The sequence below is a fragment of the Mesoplodon bidens genome, assembly GCF_964165515.1.
Source record: "Mesoplodon bidens genome assembly, chromosome: 10".
NCBI lineage: Eukaryota > Metazoa > Chordata > Mammalia > Artiodactyla > Ziphiidae > Mesoplodon > Mesoplodon bidens.
Window position 1 is genome coordinate 57,497,882 of NC_138172.1, and position 24,961 is coordinate 57,522,842.

The window sequence follows — 24,961 nt, forward strand, 5'->3', positions numbered from 1 at the left end:
GATATCCTCAACAAAATACTAGAAAACAGAATCCAACAGCACATTAACAGGAGCATACACCATGATCAAGTGGGGTTTATCCCAGGAATGCAAGGATTCTCCAATAAATGCAAGTCAATCAATGTAGTAAGCCATATTAACAAATTGAAAGATAAAAACCATATTATCATCTCAATAGATGCAGAAAAGCTCTTGACAAAATTCAACACCCACTTATGATAAAAACCCTCCAGAGAGCAGGCATAGAGGGAACTTACCTCAACATAATAAAGGCCATATAGGACAAACCCACAGACAACATCTTTCTCAATGGTGAATAACTGAAACCATTTCCTCTAAGATCAGGAAGAAGGCCAGGTTGTCCACTCTCACCACTATTATTCAACATAGTTTTGGATGTTTTAGCCACAGCAATCAGAGAAGAAAAAGAAATAGAGGAATCCAAATCAAAAAGAAATAAACTCTCACTGTTTGCAGATGACATGATACTATATAAAGAGAATCCTAAAGATGCTTCCAGAAAACTACTAGAGCTAATCAATGAATTTGGTAAAGTAGCAGGATACAAAATGAATGCAGAGGAATCTTTTGCATTCCTATTCACTAATGATGAAAAATCTGAAAGAGAAGTTAAGGAAACACTCCCATTTACCATTGCAACACAAAGAATAAAATACCTAGGGATAAACCTACCTACGGAGACGAAAGTCCTGTATGTGCAAAACTATAAGACACTGATGGAAGAAATTAAAGATGATACAAATAGATGGAGAGATATACCATGTTCTTGGATTGGAAGAATCAACATTGTGAAAATGACTCTACTACGCAAAGCAATCTATGGATTCAATGTAGTCCCTATCAAATTACCAATGGCATTTTTCACAGAACTAGAACAAAAAATTTCACAATTTGTATGGAAATACAAAAGACCCCGAATAGCCAAAGCAATCTTGAGAAAGAAAGACGGAGCTGAAGGAATCAGTCTCCCAGACTTCAGACTATACTACAAAGGTACAGTAATCAAGACAGCATGGTACTGGCACAAAAACAGAAATATAGATCAATGGAACAGGGTAGAAAGCCCAGAGATAAACCCCCGCACCTATGGTCACCTTATCTTTGATAAAAGAGGCAAGAGTATACAATGGAGAAAAGAGAGCCTCTTCAATAAGTGGTGCTGGGAAAACTGGACAGCTACATGTAAAAGAATGAAATTAGGACACTTCCTAACACCATACACAAAAATAAGCTCAAAATGGATTAAAAACCTTAATGTCAGGCCAGACACTTTAAAACTCTTAGAGGAAAGCATAGACAGAACACTCTATGACATAAATCACAGCAAGATCTTCTTTGACCCACCTCCTATAGAAATGGAAATAAAAACAAAAATAAACAAATGGGACCTAATGAAACTTACAAGCTTTTGCACAGCAAAGGAAACAATCAACAGGAAGAAAAGACAACCCTCAGAATGGGAGAAAATATTTGCAGATGAAGCAACTGACAGGGATTAATCTCCAAAATATACAAGCAGCTCATGCAGCTCAATATCAAAAAACAAACAACCCAATCCAAAAATGGGCAGAAGTCCTAAATAGACATTTCTCCGAAGAAGATATACAGATTGCCAACAAACACATGAAAGAATGCTCAACATCACTAATCATTAGAGAAATGCAAATCAACACTACAATGATGTTTCACCTCACACCAGTGTGAATGGCCATCATCAAAAAATCTACAAATAATAAATGCTGGAGAGGGTGTGGAGAAAGGGAACCCTCTTGCACTGTTGGTGGGAATGTAAATTGATACAGCCAGTATGGAGAACAGTATGGAGGTTCCTTAAAAAACAGAAAATAGAACTACCATATGACCCAGCAATCCCGCTACTGGGCATATACCCTGAGAAAACCATAATTCAAAAAGAGTCATGTACCACAGTGTTCATTGCAGCTCTATTTACAATATCCAGGACATGGAAGCAACCTAAGTGTCCATGAGCAGTTGAATGGATAAAGAAGATGTGGCACATATATACAATGGAATAGTACTCAGCCATAAAAAGAAATGAAATTGAGTTATTTTTAATGAGGTGGATGGACCTAGAGTATGTCATACAGAGTGGAGTAAGTTAGAAAGAGAAAAACAAATACCATATACTAACACATATATATGGAATCTAAAAAAAAAAATGGTTTTGAAGAACCTAGGTGCAGGACAGGAATAAAGACACAGACGTAAAGAATGAACTTGAGGACACAGGGAAGGGGAAGTGTAAGCTGAGATGAAGTGAGAGAGTGACATGGACATAGATACACTACCAAATGTAAAGTAGATGGCTACTGGGAAGCAGCCATATAGCACAGGGATTTCAGCTCAGTGCTTTGTGACCACCTAGAAGGGTGGGTTATGGAGGGTGGTGGGAAGGAGATGCAAGTGCGAGGAGATATGGGGATATATGTATATGTATATGTAAAGCTGATTCACTTTGTTATAAAGCAGAAACTAACACACCATTGTAAGGCAATTATACTCCAATAAAGATGTTTAAAAAAAGGATAAAAAGATAAAAAATAAAATAAAGGCAGCAAGAGAAAAACAGTCAGTTACAGGGAACTTCCATAAGGCTTTCAGCTGATTTTTTCTGCAGAAACATTGCAGGCCAGAAGGGAGTGGTATGATATATTTAACGTACTGAAAAGAAAAAAACAAAACAAAAACAAAAACCCTACCCCTACCACCTAGGATACCAGCAGGGTTATCATTAGATTGTCTCTAAAATCAGGCACAAGGATGCCCACTCTCACCATTTCTAGTTAACATAGTACTGGAATTCCTAGGCACAGCAATCAGACAAGAAAAAGAAATAAAAGGCATCCAAACTGGAAGGGAAAAAGTAAAATTGTCACTATTTTCAGAGGACATGATACTATATATATAAAACCCTAAGTTCTCCACCAAAAAACTATTAGAACTAATAAGTGATTCAGTAAATCAGGATACAACATTATTATATGGAAATCTGTTGATTTTTTAAACAACATATAATAATGAATTCTCAGAAAGAGCATGCAAGAAAATACTGCCATTTATGGTTGCTTCAAAAATAATAAAATACATAGGAATTATCTCAGCCATAGAAAAGAATGAAATTTTGCCATTTGCAACTACATGGATGGACTTAGAGGGTATCATACTAATTGAACTAAGTCAGACAGAGAAAGACAAATACTGTATCTTGTCACATATATTAATCTAAAAAGTAAAACAAATGAATGAATATAACAAAATAGGACAGACTCATAGATACAGTGAAAAAAACAGTGGGTAGAGGGGTTGGGGGAGAGGCAAGATAGGGGAAGGGGATTAAGAGGTACACTACTAGGTATGAAATAGATACAAGGATATATTGTACAGCACAGGGACTATAGCCAATATTTTATAATAACTTTAAATGGAATACAATCTATAAAAATATTCAATCACTATGTTGTATACCTGAAACTACTCTAACATTTTAAATCATCTACAATTTAAAATAAAAGAAAAATAAAATAAATAAATAAATGCAAAGAAACCTTAAGGATGAATAATTAGAAAAATAACTAGTTAGAGTGTTATTTTCACTTCTGTTATTAATAGTAATTGTGAGTAATAATTCTTAAATCTTGCCTGGAGACATTAGTATAGTTGAAAGTTGTATTAACTTTGGGATGCTAAATCAAATACAAGATGTGAAAATTAGATCTTTTAGTCAAAGTCCAAATAAGTTAAATTTTATTGAGAAGTACACATAACTTCATTGAAATTAGAGCTTTTGAATTAAAAAGATAGACAAATATTGTAGTGAGTGCCAGAATGTTTTAAATTATGCTAACCAGTGATCTTGATAATTGGTTCCACAAGCATCTAGAATAGCCTTCTCTTAGTGTTTATCTGTGACAGAAACAATGCTCCCTTTAGCAGGCTGATTGATATTTCCTACTGCCAAAATCCGAGAAAAGTTTTAGCATGTGATGTGTCAAATTATCTGTTAAAAATTATGAAACTCACCTTAAACCTCTAAGTAACTGGGTTGAATTTTATTTTTATGACATCATGCTTTGTAAGACTCTCACTAATCAAAGTTGTTGACATTGCCCCTATACAGCTGGAAAAGGCCAAAAAGTTGTTATCTCCCCCCACCCCACCAAGAATCCTGCCTTCCTTTTGGTGCATCAGGTGTGATCATCAGGGCCTATATTATTGGGATCATTCTTTGTTTAACTGGCCGATGAGTTGGAGTGGTTTTACAAAATAACCACTTACACAAGGAGACGCAGACCCCACCTGCCCATCCTGAGACTGGGAGCAGCTTCCTGTGCAGCCTGTAACCCTTGCCCACCAGCCTAGCTGCAAAGAGAACAGTGCTGCTCCTTCTCCTCCCCAAACTTTCCAAATGCCTTTTGAGAGGTCTTTGATGCAAAGCTATGCTTGATGTCCACCTTGCCCGGGTTCTCTTGGGTGCAAACATCATTGGGGACACACAGCAGAATTTAAACTTGGCCCTTCACACCCCATGGCCTGGTCCCGATTTTGACCAGAGGGCTGTAATTAGGTTATCTTCCCTTAGATGCCTCACTCCTGATGCAGAAACCCGCCCAGATATCGTAGAAGTCAGCTCCATGATATCAGATGTCATGATGAAGTATGTAGATAATTTATCCTCATCCCAGCTGGCCTTGGAGAAGAAGCTGGAACGGGAACGGAGACGCACACAGAGGTATTTTATGGAAGCCAACCGGAACACAGTCATGTGTCAGCGCGAGCCGGCTCTTCTCTCTCAAGTAAGTGGAAATCTTTCAATCTCTTCAGGATGCGTTCTGATGGACTGTCTGAGGCTGTTCTTGCTTGTGTTGAGGAAAATTAATCTTAAGTTAGAAAAATATTAATTGCTACATGTAATATTTCACTACTATAGAGATACATATTTGCATCCATTTTGATATCTTATAGTTAAAATTAAGTCAATATAATTGATGTTCCAAAGAACTAACCCATAATTTGTTGTATATTACAAAACCAGAGGTATCAAAAAGATATCTTAGAAATTCTTTAAGTTTGTAATATGATCTTTGTATAAGTAGCAGTGACTGCTTATATTCAATTTATTCAGCAATCTTGGAAATATGGATGAAAATATTGTATGTCAGTTTAAAGAAGGAAATTATATTTGCCTTAAAAAATTTTTCTTATTAGTCTGTGTAATTGATTTCATTACTGTTTTTGGTGGTAGTAATTTTGCCATGTTACAAATCAGAATATGTGCTTTTATTTTTCATGACATTAACCTTTAAATTATTTTGATATTTAAGTTTATTTCTGATTATACTTGAAAAAGGGATGCCAAAGCCACAGACTTCCGCAAGTGCATGCGATGGTGCCTGTGACACCCTTGTTCTATTTTCTCTCTGCCTTTGTTGTATCATGACCCATGACTTATCCTTCACTCATGCTCTGGGTCCCCTGAAAGCAGGGATTTATTAAGGGGCCCTTCAACCCATAAATGTTCTTTTTTAACCCTCCTGAGGATGGGCCCAGCACAATAGGGTCACAAAGCCCATCCTTGATCAGGATACCTGGTCACTAAATTCCTTTCCATGATCTGCCTCAGCTGGGAAAATTATATAAGAATTAGTCTCCAAGAAGAGCCAGTTTTGATTTCTTGAATAACAGCATTTCCAGCAACCTGCTTTTTTAGGAAAGCAATACTATTTGGTGGTTTATCTTGCCATTCTTGGAATCTGGAAGTTAAAGATTCAATCAATATAATTTTGGTGGGTTTTTAAAATTTTTATTTCATTTTTTATGTTTTTAGTACAGTCATACCTTTTATTTCACTTTTCATGTTTTTTTAATTGAAATATAGTTGATTTACAATATTATATTACTTTCAGGTATATAACATAGTGGTTCATAGTTTTTCAATTTATACTCCATTCCAAGTTTTTATAAAATAGTAGCTATATTCCCAGTGCTGTACATAGCATCCTTGTATCTTATTTATTTTATACCTAATAGTTTGTGTCTCCTAATTCCCTACCCTTATCTTGCCCCTCCTCCTTCCATCTCCCCACTGGAAACCACTAGTTTGTTCTCTCTATATATGAGTCTATTTGTTTTATTATATTCATCTGTTTGTTTTATTTTTTTGAGATTCCACATACAAGTGATATCATATAGTATTTGTTTTTCTCTGTCTGACTTATTTCACTAAGCATAATACCCTCCAGGTCCATCCACTCGGTTGCAAACAGCAAAATTTCATTCTTTTTTTATGGCTGAGTGGTATTCTACTGCATATATATGTACCACATCTTCTTTATAGTATTCTGCTTATGTTTTCTTCTGGAGTTTTATTGATTCCAGTCTTACATTTAGGTCTTTAATCCATTTTGAGATTATTTTCCTATATGCTGTGAGAAAATGTTTTAATTTCATTCTTTTACATGTAGCATCCAGTATTCCTAGCACCACTAATTGAAGAGACTGTCTTTTCCCCGTTGTATATTCTTGCCTTCTTTTTCATACATTAATAGGCCAGAAGTGCATGGGTTTATTCCAGGCTCTCTATTCTAACCCATTGATCTATGTATCCATTTTTGTGCCAGTACCATACTGTATTGATGACTGTAGCTTTGTAATATAGTCTGAAGGGAGCATGATACCTCCAGCTCTGAGGCTTTTCTCAAGATTGCTTTGGCTATTTAAGATCTTTTGTGTTTGCATACACACTTTGGAATTTTTTTCTACTTCTGTGAAAAATGCCACTGGTATTTTGATAGGGATTGCATTGCATCTGCCTTAGGTAGTATGATCATTTTTACAATGTTAATTCTTCCAATCCATGGACACAGTATCTCTTGTCATCTTTTTTTGTCCTCTTCAGTTTTTTTCATCAGTGTCTTAGAGTTTTCCAATGCTTTAGTGTCTTAAAGTTGTCCAGTTTTCCAACTCCAATTAAGGAGTTTTAACCTCCTTAATTAGATTTTTTCCTAGGTATATTTTTGATGGATGGTAAATGGGATTGTTTTCCTAATTTCTCTTTCTGATAGCTTGTTCTTAATGTGTAGAAATGTAACAGATTTCTGTATATTAATTTTGTATCCTGAAACTTTACTGAATTCATTGATGAGTTATAGTAGTTTTTTGGTGCTGCCTTTAAGATTTTCTATGTTTAGTACCACATCATCTGCAAATAGTGACAGTTTTACTTCTTTCTTTTCAATTTGGATTCCATTTGCTTCTTTTTCTTGTCTGATTGCTACAGCTAAGACTTCCAATATTATGTTGAAAAAAGGGGCAAGAATGGGCATCCTTGTCTTGTTCCTGATCTTAGAAGAAATGCTTTTAGCTCTTCACTGTTTAGTAGGCTGTTAGCTGTGGGTTTATCATATATGGGCTTTATTATGATGAGGTATGTTCCCTCTATACCCAGTTTGTGGAGAGTTTTTAATTGTAAGTGGATGTTGAATTTTGTCAAAACCTTTTTCTGCATCTATTAAGATGATCATATGATTTTTATTCTTCAATTTCTTGTTTTTTAAGTAGAGTTGATTTACAGTGTTGTGATAGTTTCTGGTGTACATACAGCAGGGTGATTCAGTTTTTGTATATATATATATATATATATATATATGTTATTCTTTATCAGACTCTATTCCATTATAGGTTATTACAAGATATTGAATATAGTTCCCTGTTCCATAGAGTAGATCCTGGTTGTTTTCTACTTTATATATAATAGTGTGTATTTGTTAATCCCAAACTCCTAATTTATCACTCCTCCTTTCCCCTTTGGTAACCATAAGTTTGTTTTCTGTGTCTGTGAGTCAGTTTCTGTTTTGTAAATAAGTTCATTTGTGTCACTTTTTTTAGATTCCACATATAAGTGATATCATGTGATATTTGTCTTTCTCTGATTTCACTTAGTATGATAATCTATAGGCTCATTCACATTGTTGCAAATTACATTGTTTTATTCTTTTTTATGTCTGGGTAATATTCCATTATATACATATATACCATATCTTCTTTATCCATTCATCTATTGATGGACATTTAGGTTGCTTCCATGTCTTGGCTATTGTAAATAGTGCTGCTATGATCATTGGGGTGCATGTATCTTTTCAAATTAGAGTTTTCTTTGGATATATGCCCAGGAGTGGGATTGCTGGATCATATGGCAACTCTATTTTTAGTGTTTTGAGGAATATCCATACTGTTCTCTATAGTAGCTGCACAAATTTACATTCCTACCAACAGTGTAGGAGAATTCCCTTTTCTCCACACCCTCTCCAGCACTTATTATTTATAGACTTTTTGATGACAACCATTCAGACTGGTGTGAAGTGATATCTCATTGTAGTTTTGATTTGCATTTCTCTAATAATTAGCAATATTGAGCATCTTCTCATGTGCCTTTTGGCCATCTCTATGCCTTTTTTGGAGAAATGCCAATTTAGGTCTTCTGTCCATTTTTTTATTGGGTTGTTTGTTTTTTGGATATTGAGTTGTATGAGCTGTTTGTATATTTTGGAGATTATTCCCTTGTCGGTCGCATCATTTGCAAATATTTTCCCAGTCTGTAGGTTGTCTTTTTGTTTTTTCTCCTTTGATTAGGTCCCATTTGTTTATTTTTGCTTTTATTCCTTTTGCCTTAGGAGACAGATCCAAAAAAATATTGCTACACTTTATGTCAAAGAGTATTCTGCCTATGTTCTCTTCTGGGAGTTTTATGGTGTCATGTCTTATAATTAACCCTTTAAGCCATTTTGAGTCTATTTTTGTGTATGGTTTGAGGATGTGTTCTAAGTTCATTTATTTACATGCAGCTACTCAGCTTTCCCACCACCACTTCCAGAAGAGACTGTCTTTTCTCCATTGTATTTTCTTGCCTCCTTTGTCAAAGATTAATTGACCGTAGGTGTGTGTTTATTTCTGAGCTCTCTCTTCTATTGCAGAGATCTATATGTCTCTTTTTGTGCCAATACCATGCAGTTTTGATTGCTGTAGCTTTGTAGTATTGTCTGAAGTCTGTGAGGGTTATGCCTCTAGCTCTCTTCTTTTTTCCTCAGGGTTACTTTGGCAATTCTGGGTCTTTCTGTGGTTCCATATAAATTTTAGGATTATTTTTTCTAGTTCATTGAAAAATGTCATGGGTAATTTGATAGGGATTGTATTAAACCTGTAGATTTCTTTGGATAGTGTGACCATTTTAATAATATTAATTCTTTCATTCCAGGATCATGGGATATCTTTCTATTTATTCTAATCATCTTTAACTTCCTTTAAAAATATTTTATAGTTTTTGGGATTTAAGTCTTTCACCTCCTTGGTTAGGTTTATGCCTAAGTACTATTTCGTTTGTTTGGTGCAATTTTAAAAGGGATTTTTTTTAAACTTTCTTCTTCTGATATTTCATTGTTAGTGAAAAGAAATGCAACCAATTGCTGTATGTTAATCTTGTATCCTTCTACCTTGCTGAACTCATTTATCAGTTCTAGTAATTTTTGTGTGGAGTCTTTAGGGTTTTCTGTATGTGTATATGCATCATATCATCTGCATATAATGACAATTTCACCTCTTCCCTTCCAATTTGGATACCTTTAATTTCCTTGTCTAGTCTGGCTGCTGTGGCTCAGAAGTTTGATACTATGTTGAATAGAAGTCATGAGAGTGGGTATCCTTGTCTTGTTCCTTGAATTTAGTGGGAAGGCTTTCAACTTTTCACCACTGAGTACTACGTTGGCTGTGTTTTTGTCATAAATAGCTTTTATTATTCTGAATTATGCTCTATACGCACTTTGGTGAGAGTATTTTTCATGAAAGGATGTTGAATTTTATCAGATGCTTTTTCTGTATCTATTGAAATGATCATGTGGTTTTGTCTTTTCTTCTGTTGATAATGGTGTATCACATTGATTGATTTACATATGTGGAACCATCCTTGTGACCCTGGGATGAATCCAGCTTGATCATGGTATATGAAAAAGGATTTTTCTGTGTTGGATTTGGTTTACTAATATTTTGTTGAGGACTTTTGCATCTATATCCATCAAAGATATTGGCCTATAATTTTCTTTTTTGGTAGTGTCTTTGTCTGGTTTTAGTATCAGGATTATGGTGGCTTCATAGCATGACTACAGGAGTGTTCCCTTCTTTTCAGTCTTTTGGAAGAGTTTGAGGAGGATTTGTATATATTCTTCTTTGTATGTTTATAGAATTCCCCAGTGGAGCCATCTGGTCCTGGACTTTTGTTTGCAGGGAGGTTTTTTTTAAAAAAATTTATTATTACAGATTCTATTTCACTTCTAGTGATTGGTCTGTTCAATTATCTATTTCCTTTTGATGCAGTTTTGGCAGGCTGTATGTTTCTAGAAACTTCCATTTCTTCTAGGTTGTCCAATTTGTTAACATATAATTGCACATAGTATTCTTTTTTATTTTTTTGGGTATTTCTGCGGTATTGGTTGTTATTTCTCTTCTTTCATTTTCTTATTTTCTTTCTTTGTGTCCTCTCTCTTTCCTTCCTGGTGAGTTCCTCACTTTGTTAATGTGGTGTTTCACAGTGATTCAACCATTCTTGCATCCCTGATATAAATCCCATTTGATGAAGATGTATGATCCTCTTAATGTATTGTTGAATACAGTTTGCTAATATTTTCTTGAGAATTTTGCATTTATGTTCATCAGTGATATTGGTCACTATTCTTTTTTATTATATCTTGGTCTGGCTTTGGTATAGTGTGATATTGGCCTTTTAGAATGTGTTCAGAAGTGTTCCTCTCTCTGAAACTTTTTGGAATAGTTTGTGAAGGATAGGTGCTAACTCTTTTCTGAATGTTTGGTAGAGTTTACCTGTGAAGCACCTGGTCCTGGACTTTAGTTTGTTGGATTTTTTTATTACTATTTTAATTCCATTACTGGTAAATTGTCTGTTCATGTTTTCTATTTTTTCCTGGTGCAGTCTTGGGAGATTCTACATTTCTTGGAATTTGTCCGTTACTTCTTGGTTGTCCGTTTTATTGGCATACAATCATTTATAGAACTCTCTCATGATTCTCTGTATTTCTGTGGTGTTTGTAACCTCTCATTTTTCATTTCTGATTTTATTGATTTGAACCCTCTCTCGTTTTCTCATTTTTTTCATAGTGAATCTGGCTAAAGGTTTATCAATTTTGTTTATATTTTCAAGACAATTGCTCTTAGATTCACCAATCTTTTTTATTGTTTTGTCTTGGGGTTTTTTTTTTTGACCTCTGTTTCATTTATTTCTCCTCTGATCTTTACGTTTTCTTTCTTTCTGCTAACTTTGGGTTTTCTTCATTCTTCTTTTTCAAATTCTGTTAGGTGTAAGTTTAAGTTGGGTTTTTTGTTGGGGTTTTTTTGTGGGGGGTTGTTGTTTGTTAGGTTTTGGTTTTTGGTGGGGTTTTTTCAATTTTTTCTTGTTTCCTAAGGTAGGCTTCTATTGCTATAAACTTCAATCTTTGAACTGCTTTTGCTGCATCCCATAGATTTTGGACTGTTGTGTTTCATTTTCGTTTGTCTACAAGTATTTTTTGATTTCTTCTTTGATTTCTTCAGTAATCCATTTGTTGTTTAGTAGCATATTGTTTAGCCTTCATGTGTTTGTGTATTTTGCAGTTTTTTTCTTGTAGTTGATTCTAGTCTCATAACATTATGGTCAGAAAATACGCTTGATATGGTTTAATTTTTCTTAAATTTACTGAGACTTATTTTGTTGCCTAACATGTGATCTATCCTGGAGAATGTTCCATGTATGCTTGAAAGGAATGTGTATTCTTCTGGTTTTTGGTGGAATGTTTTATGTATATCTGTTAAGTCTATTTGGTCTAGTGTGTCATTTAAGACCAGTGTTTCCTTATTGATTTTCTGTCTGGATGATCTCTCCACTGATGTAAGTTGAGTGTTAAAGTCCTCTGCTATTATTGTGCTACTGTCAATTTCTCTAATTATGTTTGTTAATATTTGCTTTATATATTTAGGTATTTATGTTGGGTGCTTATATATTTTAAATTGTTATATCTTCTTGGCCCTTGATGATTGTAAAATTCTTCTGTCTTTTTACAGTCTTTGTTTTAAATGCTATTTTGTCTGATATAATTATTGCTACTCAAGCTTTCTTTTCTTTTCCATTTGCATGGAATACCTTTTCCATCCCCTCACTTTCAGTCTGTGTGTGTCTTTTTATTTGAAATGAGTGTCTTGTAGGCAGCGTATATGTGGATCTTGCTTTTTTATCCATTCAGCCACTCTGTGTCTTTTGATTAGAGCATTTAGTCCATGTACATTTAAAGTAATTATTGATAGGTATGTACTTATTGCCATTTTGTTAATTGTTTTTTGGTTGTTGTTGTAGTTATTTTTGTGCTCTTTCTTCCTTTGTTCTCTTCACCAGTGGCTTGAGGACTATCTTTAGTGTTATGTTGGGATTCTTTTCTCTTTTTTGTGTGTGTCTATTATAGATTTTTGTTTTGTTATTACCATGAGGTTTATATATAGCTATATGCACATATATATATATATATACACACACAGATATACATTTTTTAAATTTTAAGTTGCTGATCTCAATTTTTTTTATGTTGAGGCTTCTTTTAATTATTTTTATTTTTGGCTGTGTTGGGTCTTCATTTCTGTGGAAGGGCTTTCTCTAGTTGTGGCAAGCGGGGGCCACTCTTCATTGCAGTGCGTGGGCCTCTCACTGTTGTGGCCTCTCTTGTTGCAGAGCAGAGGTTCCAGACGTGCAGGCTCAGTAGTTGCAGCTCACGGTCCTAGTTGCTCCCCGGAATGTGGGATCTTCCCAGACCAGGTCTCGACCCGTGTCCCCTGCATTAGCAGGCAGATTCTCAACAACTGCACCACCAGGGAAGCCCTGCTGATCTCAATTTAAATTGTATTTTAAAAATCCTGCAATCTAAGTTCCCTCCTATCATGATTTCTGTTTTTGACATCATATTTTACATCATTTTTGTTTTGTGTACCCCTTAATTACTTGTTGCTGACCAAAGGCTTTTATTACTTTTGTCTTTTAACCTTCCTACTATCTTTCTACATGTATATTTACCTTTACCAGTGAGCCTTTAACTTTTGTAATTTTTCTGTTTTTAGTTGTGGCCTTTTACACTTGGAGAAGTCCCTTTAACATTTCTTGTAAAGCTGGTTTGGTGATGCTGAACTCTTTGAGCTTTTGCTTGTCTGTAAAACTCTTCATCTCCATCAAATCTGAATGACAGCCTTGCCAAGTAGAATATTCTTGGTTGTAAGTTTTTCCTTTTCATTATTTTAACTATATCATGCCACTCACTTCAGGCCTGCAGTTTCTGCTGAAAAGTCAGCTGATAATCTTATGAGAGTTCCATTGTATGAAACTTCTTGTGTTTTTTTGTTGTTGTTGCTTTTAATATTCTTTTTTTTACATCTTTATTGGAGTATAATTGCTTTACAGTGGTGTGTTGGTTTCTGCTTTATAACAAAGTGAATCAGTTATACATATACATATGTTCCCATATCTCTTCCCTCTTGCATCTCCCTCCCTCCCACACTCCCTATCCCACCCCACTAGGTGGTCACAAAACACCAAGCTGATCTCCCTGTGCTATGAGGCTGCTTCCCACTAGCTATCTATTTTACATTTGGTAGTGTATATATGTCCATGCCACTCTCTCGCTTTGTCACAGCTTACCCTTCCCCCTCCCCATATCCTCAAGTCCATTCTCTAGTAGGTCTGTGTCTTTATTCCTGTCTTACCCCTATGTTCTTCATGACATTTTTTTTTCTTAAATTCCATATATATGTGTTAGCATACGGTATTTGTTTTTCTCTTTCTGACTTACTTCACTCTGTATGACAGACTCTAGGTCCATCCACCTCATTACAAATAGCTCAATTTCGTTTCTTTTATGGCTGAGTAATATTCCATTGTATATATGTGCCATATCTTCTTTATCCATTCATCCAATGATGGACACTTAGGTTGTTTGCATCTCCAGGCTATTGTAAATAGAGCTGCTATGAACATTTTGGTACATGACTCTTTTTGAATTATGGTTTTCTCAGGGTATATGCCCAGTAGTGGGATTGCTGGTTCATATGGTAGTTATATTTGTAGTTTTTTGAGGAACCTCCATACTGTTCTCCATAGTGGCTGTACCAATTCACATTCCCACCAGCAGTGCAAGAATGTTCCCTTTTCTCCACAACCTCTCCAGCATTTATTGTTTCTAGATTTTTTGAGGCTGGCCATTCTGACTGGTGTGAGATGATATCTCATCGTAGTTTTGATTTGCATTTCTCTAATGATTAGTGATGTTGAGCATTCTTTCATGTGTTTGTTGGCAGTCTGTATATCTTCTTTGGAGAAATGTCTATTTAGTTCTTCTGCCCATTTTTGGATTGGGTTGTTTGTTTTTTTGTTATTGAGCTGCATGAGCTGCTTGTAAATTTTGGAGATTAATCCTTTGTCATTTGTAAATATTTTCTCCCATTCTGAGGGTTGTCTTTTGGTCTTGTTTATGGTTTCCTTTGCTGTGCAAAAGCTTTTAAGTTTCATTAGGTCCCATTTGTGTATTTTTGGTTTTATTTCCATTTCTCTAGGAGGTGGATCAAGAAGGATCTTGCTGTGATTTATGTCATAGAGTGTTCTGCCTGTTTTCCTCTAAGAGTTTGATAGTGTCTGGCCTTACATTTAGGTCTTTAATCCATTTTGAGCTTATTTTTGTGTATGGGGTTAGGGAGTGATCTAATCTCATACTTTTACATGTACCTGTCCAGTTTTGCCAGCACAACTTATTGAAGAGGCAGTCCTTTCTCCACTGTACATTCCTGCCTCCTTTATCAAAGATAAGGTGACCACATGTGCATGGGTTAAACTCTAGGCTTTCTATCCTGTTCCATTGATCTATCTTTCTGTTTTCATGCCAGTACCATACTGCCTTGATTACTGTAGCTTTGTGGTATAGTCTGAAGTCAGGGAGCCTGATTCCTCCTGCTCCATTTTTCGTTCTCAAGATTGCTTTGACTATTCGGGGTCTTTTGTGTTTCCATACAAATTGTGAAATTTTTTGTTCTAGTTCTGTGAAAAGTGCCAGTGGTAGTTTGATAGGGATTGCATTGAATCTGTAGATTGCGTTGGGTAGTAGACTCATTTTCACAATGTTCATTCTTCCAATCCAAGAGCATGGTATATCTCTCCATCTATTTGTATCATCTTTAATTTCTTTCATCAGTGTCTTATAATTTTCTGCATACAGGTCTTTTGTCTCCTTAGGTAGGTTTATTCCTAGATATTTCATTCTATTTGTTGCAATGGTAAATGGGAGTGTTTTCTTGATTTCACTTTCAGATTTTTCATCATTAGTATATAGGAATGCCAGAGATTTCTGTGCATTAATTTTGTATCCTGCTACTTTACCAAATTCATTGATTAGCTCTAGTAGTTTTCTGGTGGCATCTTTAGGATTCTCTATGTATAGTATCATGTCATCTGCAAACAGTGACAGCTTTACTTCTTCTTTTCCGATTTGGATTCCTTTTATTTCCTTTTCTTCTCTGATTGCTGTGGCTAAAACTTCCAAAACTATGTTGAATAATAGTGGTGAGAGTGGGCAACCTTGTCTTGTTCCTGATCTTAGTGGAAATGGTTTCAGTTTTTCACCATTGAGGATGATGTTGGCTGTGGGTTTTTCATATATGGCTTTTATTACGTTAAGGAAAGTTCCCTCTATGCCTACTTTCTGCAGGGTTTTTATCATAAATGGGCGTTGAATTTTGTTGAAAGCTCTCTCTGCATCTATTGAGATGATCATATGGTTTTTCTCCTTCAATTTGTTAATATGGTGTATCACGTTGATTGATTTGCGTATATCAAAGAATCCTTGCATTCCTGGAATAAACCCCACTTGATCATGGTGTGTGATCCTTTGAATGTGCTCTTGGATTCCGTTTGCTAGTATTTTGTTGAGGATTTTTGCATCTATGTTCATCAGTGATATTGGCCTGTAGTTTTCTTTCTTTGTGACATCCTTGTCTGGTTTTGGTATCAAGGTGGTATTAGCCTCGTGGAATGAGTTTGGTAGTTTTCCTCCCTCTGCTATATTTTGGAAGAGTTTGAGAAGGATAGGTGTTAGCTCTTCTCTAAATGTTTGATAGAATTTGCCTGTAAAGCCATCTGGTCCTGCGCTTTTGTTTGTTGGAAGATTTTTAATCACAGTTGCAATTTCAGTGCTTGTGATTGGTCTGTTCATATTTTCTCTTTCTTCCTGATTCAGTCTTGGCAGGTTGTGCATTTCTAAGAATTTGTCCATTTCTTCCAGGTTGTCCATTTTATTGGCATAGAGTTGCTTGTAGTAATCTCTCATGATCTTTTGTATTTCTGCAGTGTTAGTTGTTACTTCTCCTTTTTCATTTCTAATTCTATTGATTTGAGTCTAATATTCTTTCTTTATCTCTAATTTTTGCCATTTTAGTTTCAATTGTCCTGTTGTGGTCCTCTTTTGGGTGATCCTGTTTGGGACTCTCTGTGCTTCCTGAACCTGGATACCTATTTCCTTTCCCAGGTTCAGGGAATTCTTCAGATATGTTCTCTGCCCCTTTCTCTCTCTTCTTCTTCTGGTACCCCTATATCCTACAATGTGAATGTTAGCATGTTTGACATTGTCTCAAATGTCTCTTAACCTATCCTCATTCCTTTTTTTCTTTTTTCTCTCCAGCTTCAGTGATTTCCACTACTCTCTCTTCCAGCTCACTGATCTGTTCCTCTATATCATCCAAGCTACTGTTGATTCCTTTTAGTGTTTTCTTCCTGTCAGTTATTGTATTCTTCATCTCTGTTTGGTTCTTCTTTATATTTTCTAATCTTTGTTAAAACTTCTGACTTCTCACTCTGTTCATTCAATCTTTTCCTCACTTCTTTGATCATCTCTACCATCAGTCATTACCTTGAACTCTTTATTGGCTAGATTGCCTCTCTCTACTTCACTTAGTTCTTCTTCTGAGGTTTTATCATGTTTCTTCTTTGGGAACATGTTCCTCTGTTACCTCATTTTGTCTAGTTTTCTGTTTTTATTTCTATGTATTTGGTAAGTTTCTTAAATTTCCTGACTTTAGAGAAGTAGCCTTTTGTAGGAAACATCCTATGCATCCTGGCAGCACACTCCCCTCTGTCAGCAGAGCTATGTGCTCTAGGGTTGCCCCCTATGTGGGCTGCTTGGGTCTTCTTTTGTGGCAGGCTGACTACTGTGAGTGCTCTGGTAGGTGTGGCTGGCCCCCGGTCTAGTTGGTTGCCTGTCAGCTGCTGGTTTGGGGGGCCGGGTCATGACACAACTGACTGCTGAGCCGCTGGTGGTGACATGGCTAGTGATGGCCCACTTGTGGTGGAGCTGTGGGTCCTGGGGTGTGTGTTGTGGAGCCTGTGTTCCCATGTCTAGTGTTGGCCTGCTTTGGGGCTGATTCCTGACACAGCTGGCTGTGGGTTCTGAGGTTTCTCAAAGCTGTTGCTGGCCCACTGGTGAGTGTGGCTGGATTCCAGGGTAGCTGGCTTAGGGGCCCAAGATTTCTCAGAACTGGTTTTGGTCTATTGGTGGGAAGGACCCAGGCCCAGGAGGTCCTAGGGCTGATGTAGGCTTGCTGATGGGTTGGCTGGGTCCTGACAAGGCAGGCTGTAAGGTTACAGTTTTCGTGGTACTGGTATCTGCCCACTAGTTTGTGGGACCAGATCACAGGGTAGCTGGCTGGAAGACCTGAGGGTCCCTGGTCTAGAGCTTGTGCATTGGTGTATGGGGCTGGTTTCTGGGCCCTCTGGTGGACAGGGCCTTGTTCCATGGCAGCTGTGGGCTCAGGGGGTCTTATGGAAACTGGCCTGCTGATGAGTGGGGCTATGTCTTCTCCTGACTATCTGCTTGATCTGAGGCTTCCCAGCACTGGTTCCTACAGGCTGGTGGGCAGGGGTGGGGCCAGTCCTGGTGCTGATAAGCTGGAGGGTGGTCTCCACAGTGGCACTTGCAACAACAGTGTCTGCATGGTAGAACGAGCTCCCCAAAGTGGCCACCATCAATGTCCATGTCCTCAGGGGAGCTCCACGTTTCTCCTTCTCCTCTGGAAGACTCTCCAAGATCAGCAGGTGGGTCTGACCCAGGCTGCTTTCAAGTAATTTCTTCTTTCCTAGGTGCTGGAGTGTGTGAACTTTTGTGTGTGTCATATAACAGTGGAGTCTCTGTGTCCTCCAGTCTTCTGGCTCTCCTGAAAATAAGCCCAGCTGGCCTTCAAAAACAAATGTTCTGGGGGCTCGTCTTCGTGGTGCAGGACCCCTGGGCTGGGGAGCCTGATGTGGGGCTCAGACCCATTGCTCTTTGGTGAGAACCTCTACAATTGTAAATATCTTCCCGTTTGAGGGTCACCCACCCAGAGGTATGGTTCTTGACTTATCGTGTCCCTGTCCCTCCTACCTGTCTCGTTGTGGTTCCTTCTTTATATCTTTAGTTGTAGAAGATATTTTCTGTTAGATTCCAGTCTTTTTCTTCAATAGTTGCTCTGTAAATACGTGTTGTTTTGGTGTGTCCATAGGAGAAGGTGAGCTTAAGGTCTTTCTACTCCTCCATCTTGGCCACCTACCTCCAGAATTATTCTACATTTCTATTCCTTAGTGCTACATTTTCTTTCATCAGATTGCACAGACCTTTGTTACTCAGCACCTTGCCACGTCCATTCTTTTTTGTCCAGTGGTAGCTTGCAGAACCACTTTTTGTAGTTATGGACTGAATGAATTCTATAGCGTATGTATAGGTGGAACTAATGATGCACTTCAGCATAAATATTTGTAATAATATTTTAGTCATTTTAATATATATTCTAATGAGCTTTAAGTCCTGCAGAAGAAAGGAAAGAGGTGGTTATTACAAACTGAATTTCTCTTTCAGGAATCCTTTGAGAATGCAAGCTTGAGTAGAAGCAGCAGTGGAGCAGGAAGCCTGAAAAGTGAGTTTTCAGAAAGCACAGACCTGCCGCCTGAGGGCTTCCAGGCCCCCTGTGATAAGGACAAAGACCGATCCTGTGCTGGAATCTTGTCAGATGATAACTTCAATTTGGAAAATATTGAGAAAGGTATTTCTAGTGAAAGGGTTACAACATGAATGAATTCTTGACTCCTTTCTGTTTCAAGGTTCATTTGTTCTTTATTTTTTTTATTCATGTGCAGATATATATTCAGAGTTCGATGATGAATTGGACACTTTGGATAACTCCAGCAGCTCCAGTTCAAACCCTTTGAAGGAATCTACATTCAGTAAGCTTTCTTTTTACCAGTTTGTGGGATTCCAGCAGGTAGAGGTCTGGGAATCATACTTGGGAGTCAAGTAGATGTCATCACACTTACATAAATGAGTAGTTTGTTTCCCAGGTGTAATGCTAATGAGGACAGGTGTGTCTGTCACTCTTACAGAGCTCAAAGGCCAACAGGCACTGTGGTTTTTCATTGCCTCCTGTCAAATAAACAGTTTCATTATTTCTTCCAGCAAATGCAGGTTCTAACTGGGGAGTGGAGATAACTTATTTGAAGACAGACTAAATAACCACAGGAGTAATGGAAGTGACCTTTCATGAGTTTGTTGATTAGAGGTTAGAAACCTGGAGAAGAAATTAGTCTTGGTGTAGACTAAGTTTTATACAATTTTATTTACATTAATATAAAGGGATATATTTTCCTTAAAACACTAAAGTAAAATAAATGTTTTAATTGTTTAGAATTATGAAAAAATGCTATGTAAATTCAGTAAATATGTTCATCTTTACTCTTAATTTGAAACAGTAAAAAAAAAAAATCAGACTGGGGTAAGAGAAAGTAAAGATATATTTAGATAAAATTTAAAGAATCTTCTTCACAGAAAGATAGGATTCAAATCCCTGAACAAATCTGAAATTGAAATAACAGATCAGTTAAAATAGAAAATGGAGAGAAAAGAATAACTCTTTTAAAAGAGTAAATTGATGGAATATTAAATAAGATAAGTAGAAATACTCTGAAATAAATTAAGTCTAAATAATCCCCTCTCATCAATGACTATACTGTGAAAATTTCATAAAAATGGTTTAAAATATTGTCCCTAAGTAGAACTCTAAGGATTTTGCTTCATTCTTTGTCCCTTTCCAAAATTAATTGGTCCATAAAAATGGAGAATAGATGTTCCAGATTTTCTGGGGCAATCCCAAATTCCAACACTCTGTTCTGTTTTCTCTATAAATTCCTGCCTGATAAATAAAATGTCTTGATTTGCGATTGGGAAAACATGAATATTATGCAGTAAAAATATTTGTGCATTTAAACATATGTAGGAAATTCTAGAAGCAATTAATTACTAACTGTTTGAGATGAATTTTGAGATGATGGGATATTATGTATACCCAGTAACAAGGGTGGGGAGGGTCAGTGGGGAAGTGATAAAGGAAAGTTGGACCCTTACACTTGCATGTGGTTACTTCTAGCTCTCTTGGTAAGGGATTTAAGATGATTATGACACAGATATTTTATGAACTTTTTAGCTACTAACAATGGAGTTTCTTTGTTTAGCACCTTTTCTTTGAGAAAAGACCTTTAAACAAACCTGTCAAGTAAATAGTAATATGCAATGTTATATTTTGCTGATGCTATAATAAATGAAGACAGTCTTTACAGGAGGTACAATTGGTTAGATATTTTTTAAACAAACAAATGAATGAATAAATAAATAAAAGATCTGCCACAGGAAAATGTGAAGTTATTTTTATTTTCTTGTTTCAGTCGCTTTAAAGAGGTTTTAGTGCTTCAGGAGGAGAAAGACAATCCCAAAAAAGGTATGTAGACACTGAGCTCCTAGAAATATTTTTAGACTCTGCAGAGCTGAGCTTTTGGTGGCTTAATTGATGACTGATAGCAGAAGTTATGTGGGCATGTGGTACCAGAGGCTATTGGAGCCCACCCTCCTAGAACTGATTGTACTTTACCAAGGAGTGTACTGGGAAGAGCACTAAGCTTGGGCCTGGGTTTTAGTCTGGCTTTGTGATCCTCAGACACTCAGTTAGTCTCTCTGAGCTCAAGGGTGGCCCAGGGAGGTGGGGTTTCATGAGATCATCTGGAGCTGTGGCTCCTTATACCTTGTTTTTCTACACCCCTGGGGTATAGGTCTTATGCTCATTGCAAATGTGGCAAATGTGGATCACATCACACCCACATCCAGCCAGCAGGAAGTGGGATGGGAAGTAGAGACATGCCCTTCATTTTACGGATGTGACCCAGACGTTGTGTTCTCCCTTCTGCTCATAGATCAGTGGCCACATCTAGCTGCAAGGGAGAATGAATATGTTTGGAGGATTCTGTTTTAAAGGAAGGAATTGTTATTTTGGAATGACTAGCAGTTTCTGCAGTAGTTGTCTCTTGGGCTAAGAACTAAAATGAAACTCTTTGATTTGGCCTTTTGAAAGTCCCTGGTAACCTTCATAAGAGCTATTCAATGGCCTTGGGTGAGGCTGGTGGTGGGAAGCCTGATCATGATGGTTTCAGAAGTTATAGAGGCAGAGATGGAGAGCAATTGAATAAAGGAGTGGGCTGACAGCTGGTGGGGAATGTTTGATGGAAAAGGGCCTTCTAGGATCAGGATGACTGTGGGGTGTGTGAACTGAAGAGAAGCAGCTGATGGAGAGGAGAGATTGAAGATGGTTCCCAGTCTCAGAGCAGCTTGGAGCTAGAGAGCAGGCCTGAAGGGATAGCCATCCACTGTGTCTGAAGAAAGAGAGGTAAAGATAAAATTAAGCTAGAGAGGCAGAGAAGAGGGATATTAGGGAAGATTATACTTGGTGGTTTTGATTTTGGACACACACAGCAGTGAGCAGTAGCTTGCAGTGAGCAGCGCTGGAAGCGAGACCTTAGTTCCCTGACCGGGAATTGAACCCTGGTCACCTGGGTGGAAACCAGGGATCTTAACCGCTAGACCACAGGGACAGCAGCTAGAGTCTAAATCCCCAGTCCTTGTCTTCCTTGTAAGGAGGAATCTGACAAGGAGACTGTAGGTATAGAAGAAAGTAAACTGTTTACTAGAAAAGCAGAGTACATGTGGAAAGACACACTGGTGAACTCAGCAAGAGAGTTGCAAAAGTCCCACCTTTGGGAAGTTTAAATCCTTTATAAGGGAGCAGTCTTCTGGGCCTTTGTCTTCTTGGCCAATCGACTTGTTTTGACCCCATGGCTAATTTGTCTCAGGACCCTCCCCTCCGTATGACACACACCTCAGTCAAGATGGATTTCATCACAAGGGTGTCTGGGAGGGAAAATAGCAAGACCTTATAGTCTGGCCTCCCCTGCCTTTTTGACCCCATGGAGCCTTCCTGCATACGTGTAGTGTTTTCCTTGTTCCAAGGATGGGAAATGTGTGACTTCTTGATCTTCTAACAGGGTTTAACCCCTCTTTGTTCCTGCCATAAAAGTGTCCAATGTCCAGTTATTTACCCTATTCCTGTTGTTGTTTCTTATATTGAAGTGTAGATCTCAAAATGTAGACAGGAGGCTGGTCATAAATATGTAGCCCAGAGCCCATTTGTCTCTTGCCTCAGGAAATGTAAACAGGAGGCTGGTAGTGAATGTCTGGCCTGGAGCCCATCATTTTTGGCTCCAGGAAGTGTGAATAGGAGGCCAGTTGTAAATGTCTAGCCTGGAGCCCATCTACCTCCTGCCTCAGTTTCTGTTTATTAGATGATGTTCCAGCTCACTGCTGAGAGGACAGCCTAGTCTGAGGAGTGTGATCAACTGGGAAGAGCCAGCATTGAGATGGCAGGGGACTGAGCAGGGACAGGCAGAGGGCTGCCAGCAGCGCTGGGTCTATGGCAGCTGTGCAGGCCAGGCCATGTGTAAGTGGGTGTGCTTTACCAGTCAGGCTTTGTGGATGCAGGAAAAAACCTGACTCTGGCTGACTTATGCCACAGTGGGGTTCATTAGAAGGCCTTCAAGGACTCACATAATTAGGGAACTTGTAGAATCAACCTACGAAGGGATAGGAGCCAGGTCAGCCCCTGAAGTCTGTGGAGAAGGCACTCCTAGAAGACTTGTCAAGGCTCTAATGTAGGCCTGAATGAGCTCCCAGCTTGTTTGCTTTGTCTCTGTGTCGCCTTTCTTAGGATCCAGTGTCCTGCAACAGAGTTGGGTTGGCCTGGCTTGGATCAGGCCCTATTCCCTGCTGTGGGGACGTCTGAGCCCCTTCACTGGCAGCCCCTTCGGGTCCCTCAGAGGCCTTGCCACAGGGAGCAGGTGTGGATGCCTAGCAGTCCAAATGGGACCACAATCACTGCTGGGTTTGAGGGTGCCAGGAAGAGCATAAGGGAAATGAATTTCAGAATTAAGAACCTGCCTAGTGAAATCTTGAGGGCTTCAGTTAGGTGGCAAAGGAAGGCTCACATAGAAAATATTTTTTTTGTTTTGTTTAGTCAAATACACATCACTGATAACTTTATCTTTTCCAAGTGAGCGTCAGTAAGAGTTAGGGTGGAGCCTTTTTTACTTCCTAAATCTTTTCTGGTGTCATTAGAAACAAAACCCAAGGAAACCTATCCAACTGCATAATATACCAGAAGGATCATTATATCCTGAGGGACCTCTCCCACTTTCTATCTCTGGATGCCCACCCCAACCCAGCAGCTCTGCTTCTACTTGCTGTGGACAAGGAAGCCACACACAGGAGCCTGGAACATGGGAGCTCTTGCCAGCTCAGCCCAGGAAGTGAGGGGACAGGTGTGGGAGATGTGAGCCTGGCCGTGAAGCTGGGGGTCTGAGCGGCACCATGGAGTGGGTATGTCCTCCTCAACTCTGGCACCAGAGCTTCTCTACCTTAACCACATCATGAGTTCAGTAGACTTTTGTGAGCTGGTCTGGAAATCTGTCCACTGCCTGCATGGGGAAATGTTCCATGTGTTCTTCTCAAATAACTAACAAGTGCTCTTTGGAATCTAACTACTCCCTTTTAAGGTTTGTGATTATTTATATTTTTAAGAACATTATCAAAAGGTTTTTCCTCTATGATTGGATGTTTTACTCAGTGATACAAAGTTGCATAAATATATAGAAGAGATGCAAAACAATTATTTTAGTACAAAAATAAATTATGACATGTGGGTGAACTCCCTAATTAAGAGAATTTTATATTAAGATGGAAATTTTCAATCAGGTGAATTTAGGAATCTTAGCATTACCAAATAAATCTAGTCCTTTTTTCTAAAAGGATTCATGGAAAATTGGCTTGTTTGCAAGAGTTCAGCTCTTTAAAAACAAAGGAAATATATGTATTAGAGCTTGAAATGCTTTTTAAAACCTAGTCATTATGTAAACATTTTTAGCAAATTGGGTAAACTAGAATCATCAGAAAAAGGAAATTCAGTCTGAATCTCATTGAAAGAGAGATAGTACAGAGTGAGCTTTAACTTGGGGTTAACGACCAAGTTAAACAGGCAGAAAATGGACGATGGTCCAGACGTTGAGGTTGATGAATCAGCAGGAGCAGGCATATGTAAACAGGTGAATAAGGTCTGAGCTAAAATAACATGTGCAAAGCTGTGCCATGTGTGGACAGTGTGACATGCCATCAGGGAACACATGTTGGTTTAAGGCAAGCTCTCTTCTCTCAAGGAACTTACGATGGAGGGGAGACAAAGGCAGACTTGAGAAGAAAATAAATGACCAAAAGCCTGTGATTCATACCAAATAAGAGGAGAGAAAATTAATAACTTTTTGACGTCCTTCCAGGTATTCCCCAGAGCTTCAATGAATTAAAAGGAGGCAATTCTAAAATATATAATTTCTTCAAAAGGCATTGAATAAGGCTAAAGTTATTTGCAATCTAATTTGTTTAGAATTATCCTGGGTTTCTTGGTTTAGTAA

The 24,961-nt window shown here is 37.8% G+C and overlaps 1 protein-coding gene across 1 annotated transcript in view; it reads left to right on the forward strand.

Moving 5' to 3' along the window:
- The window catches only part of NEK10 (NIMA related kinase 10), a gene marked incomplete at its 3' end in the record, with an annotated part of 225,272 nt that overhangs the window by 177,401 nt on the left and 22,910 nt on the right, over positions 1 to 24,961 (forward strand). Inside the window, 6 exon segments of the mRNA XM_081247364.1 lie at positions 4,622 to 4,835; positions 18,987 to 19,170; positions 19,265 to 19,351; positions 20,843 to 20,855; positions 20,857 to 20,895; positions 23,209 to 23,382. Coding sequence (XP_081103490.1) covers positions 4,622 to 4,835; positions 18,987 to 19,170; positions 19,265 to 19,351; positions 20,843 to 20,855; positions 20,857 to 20,895; positions 23,209 to 23,382 — 711 coding nt within the window.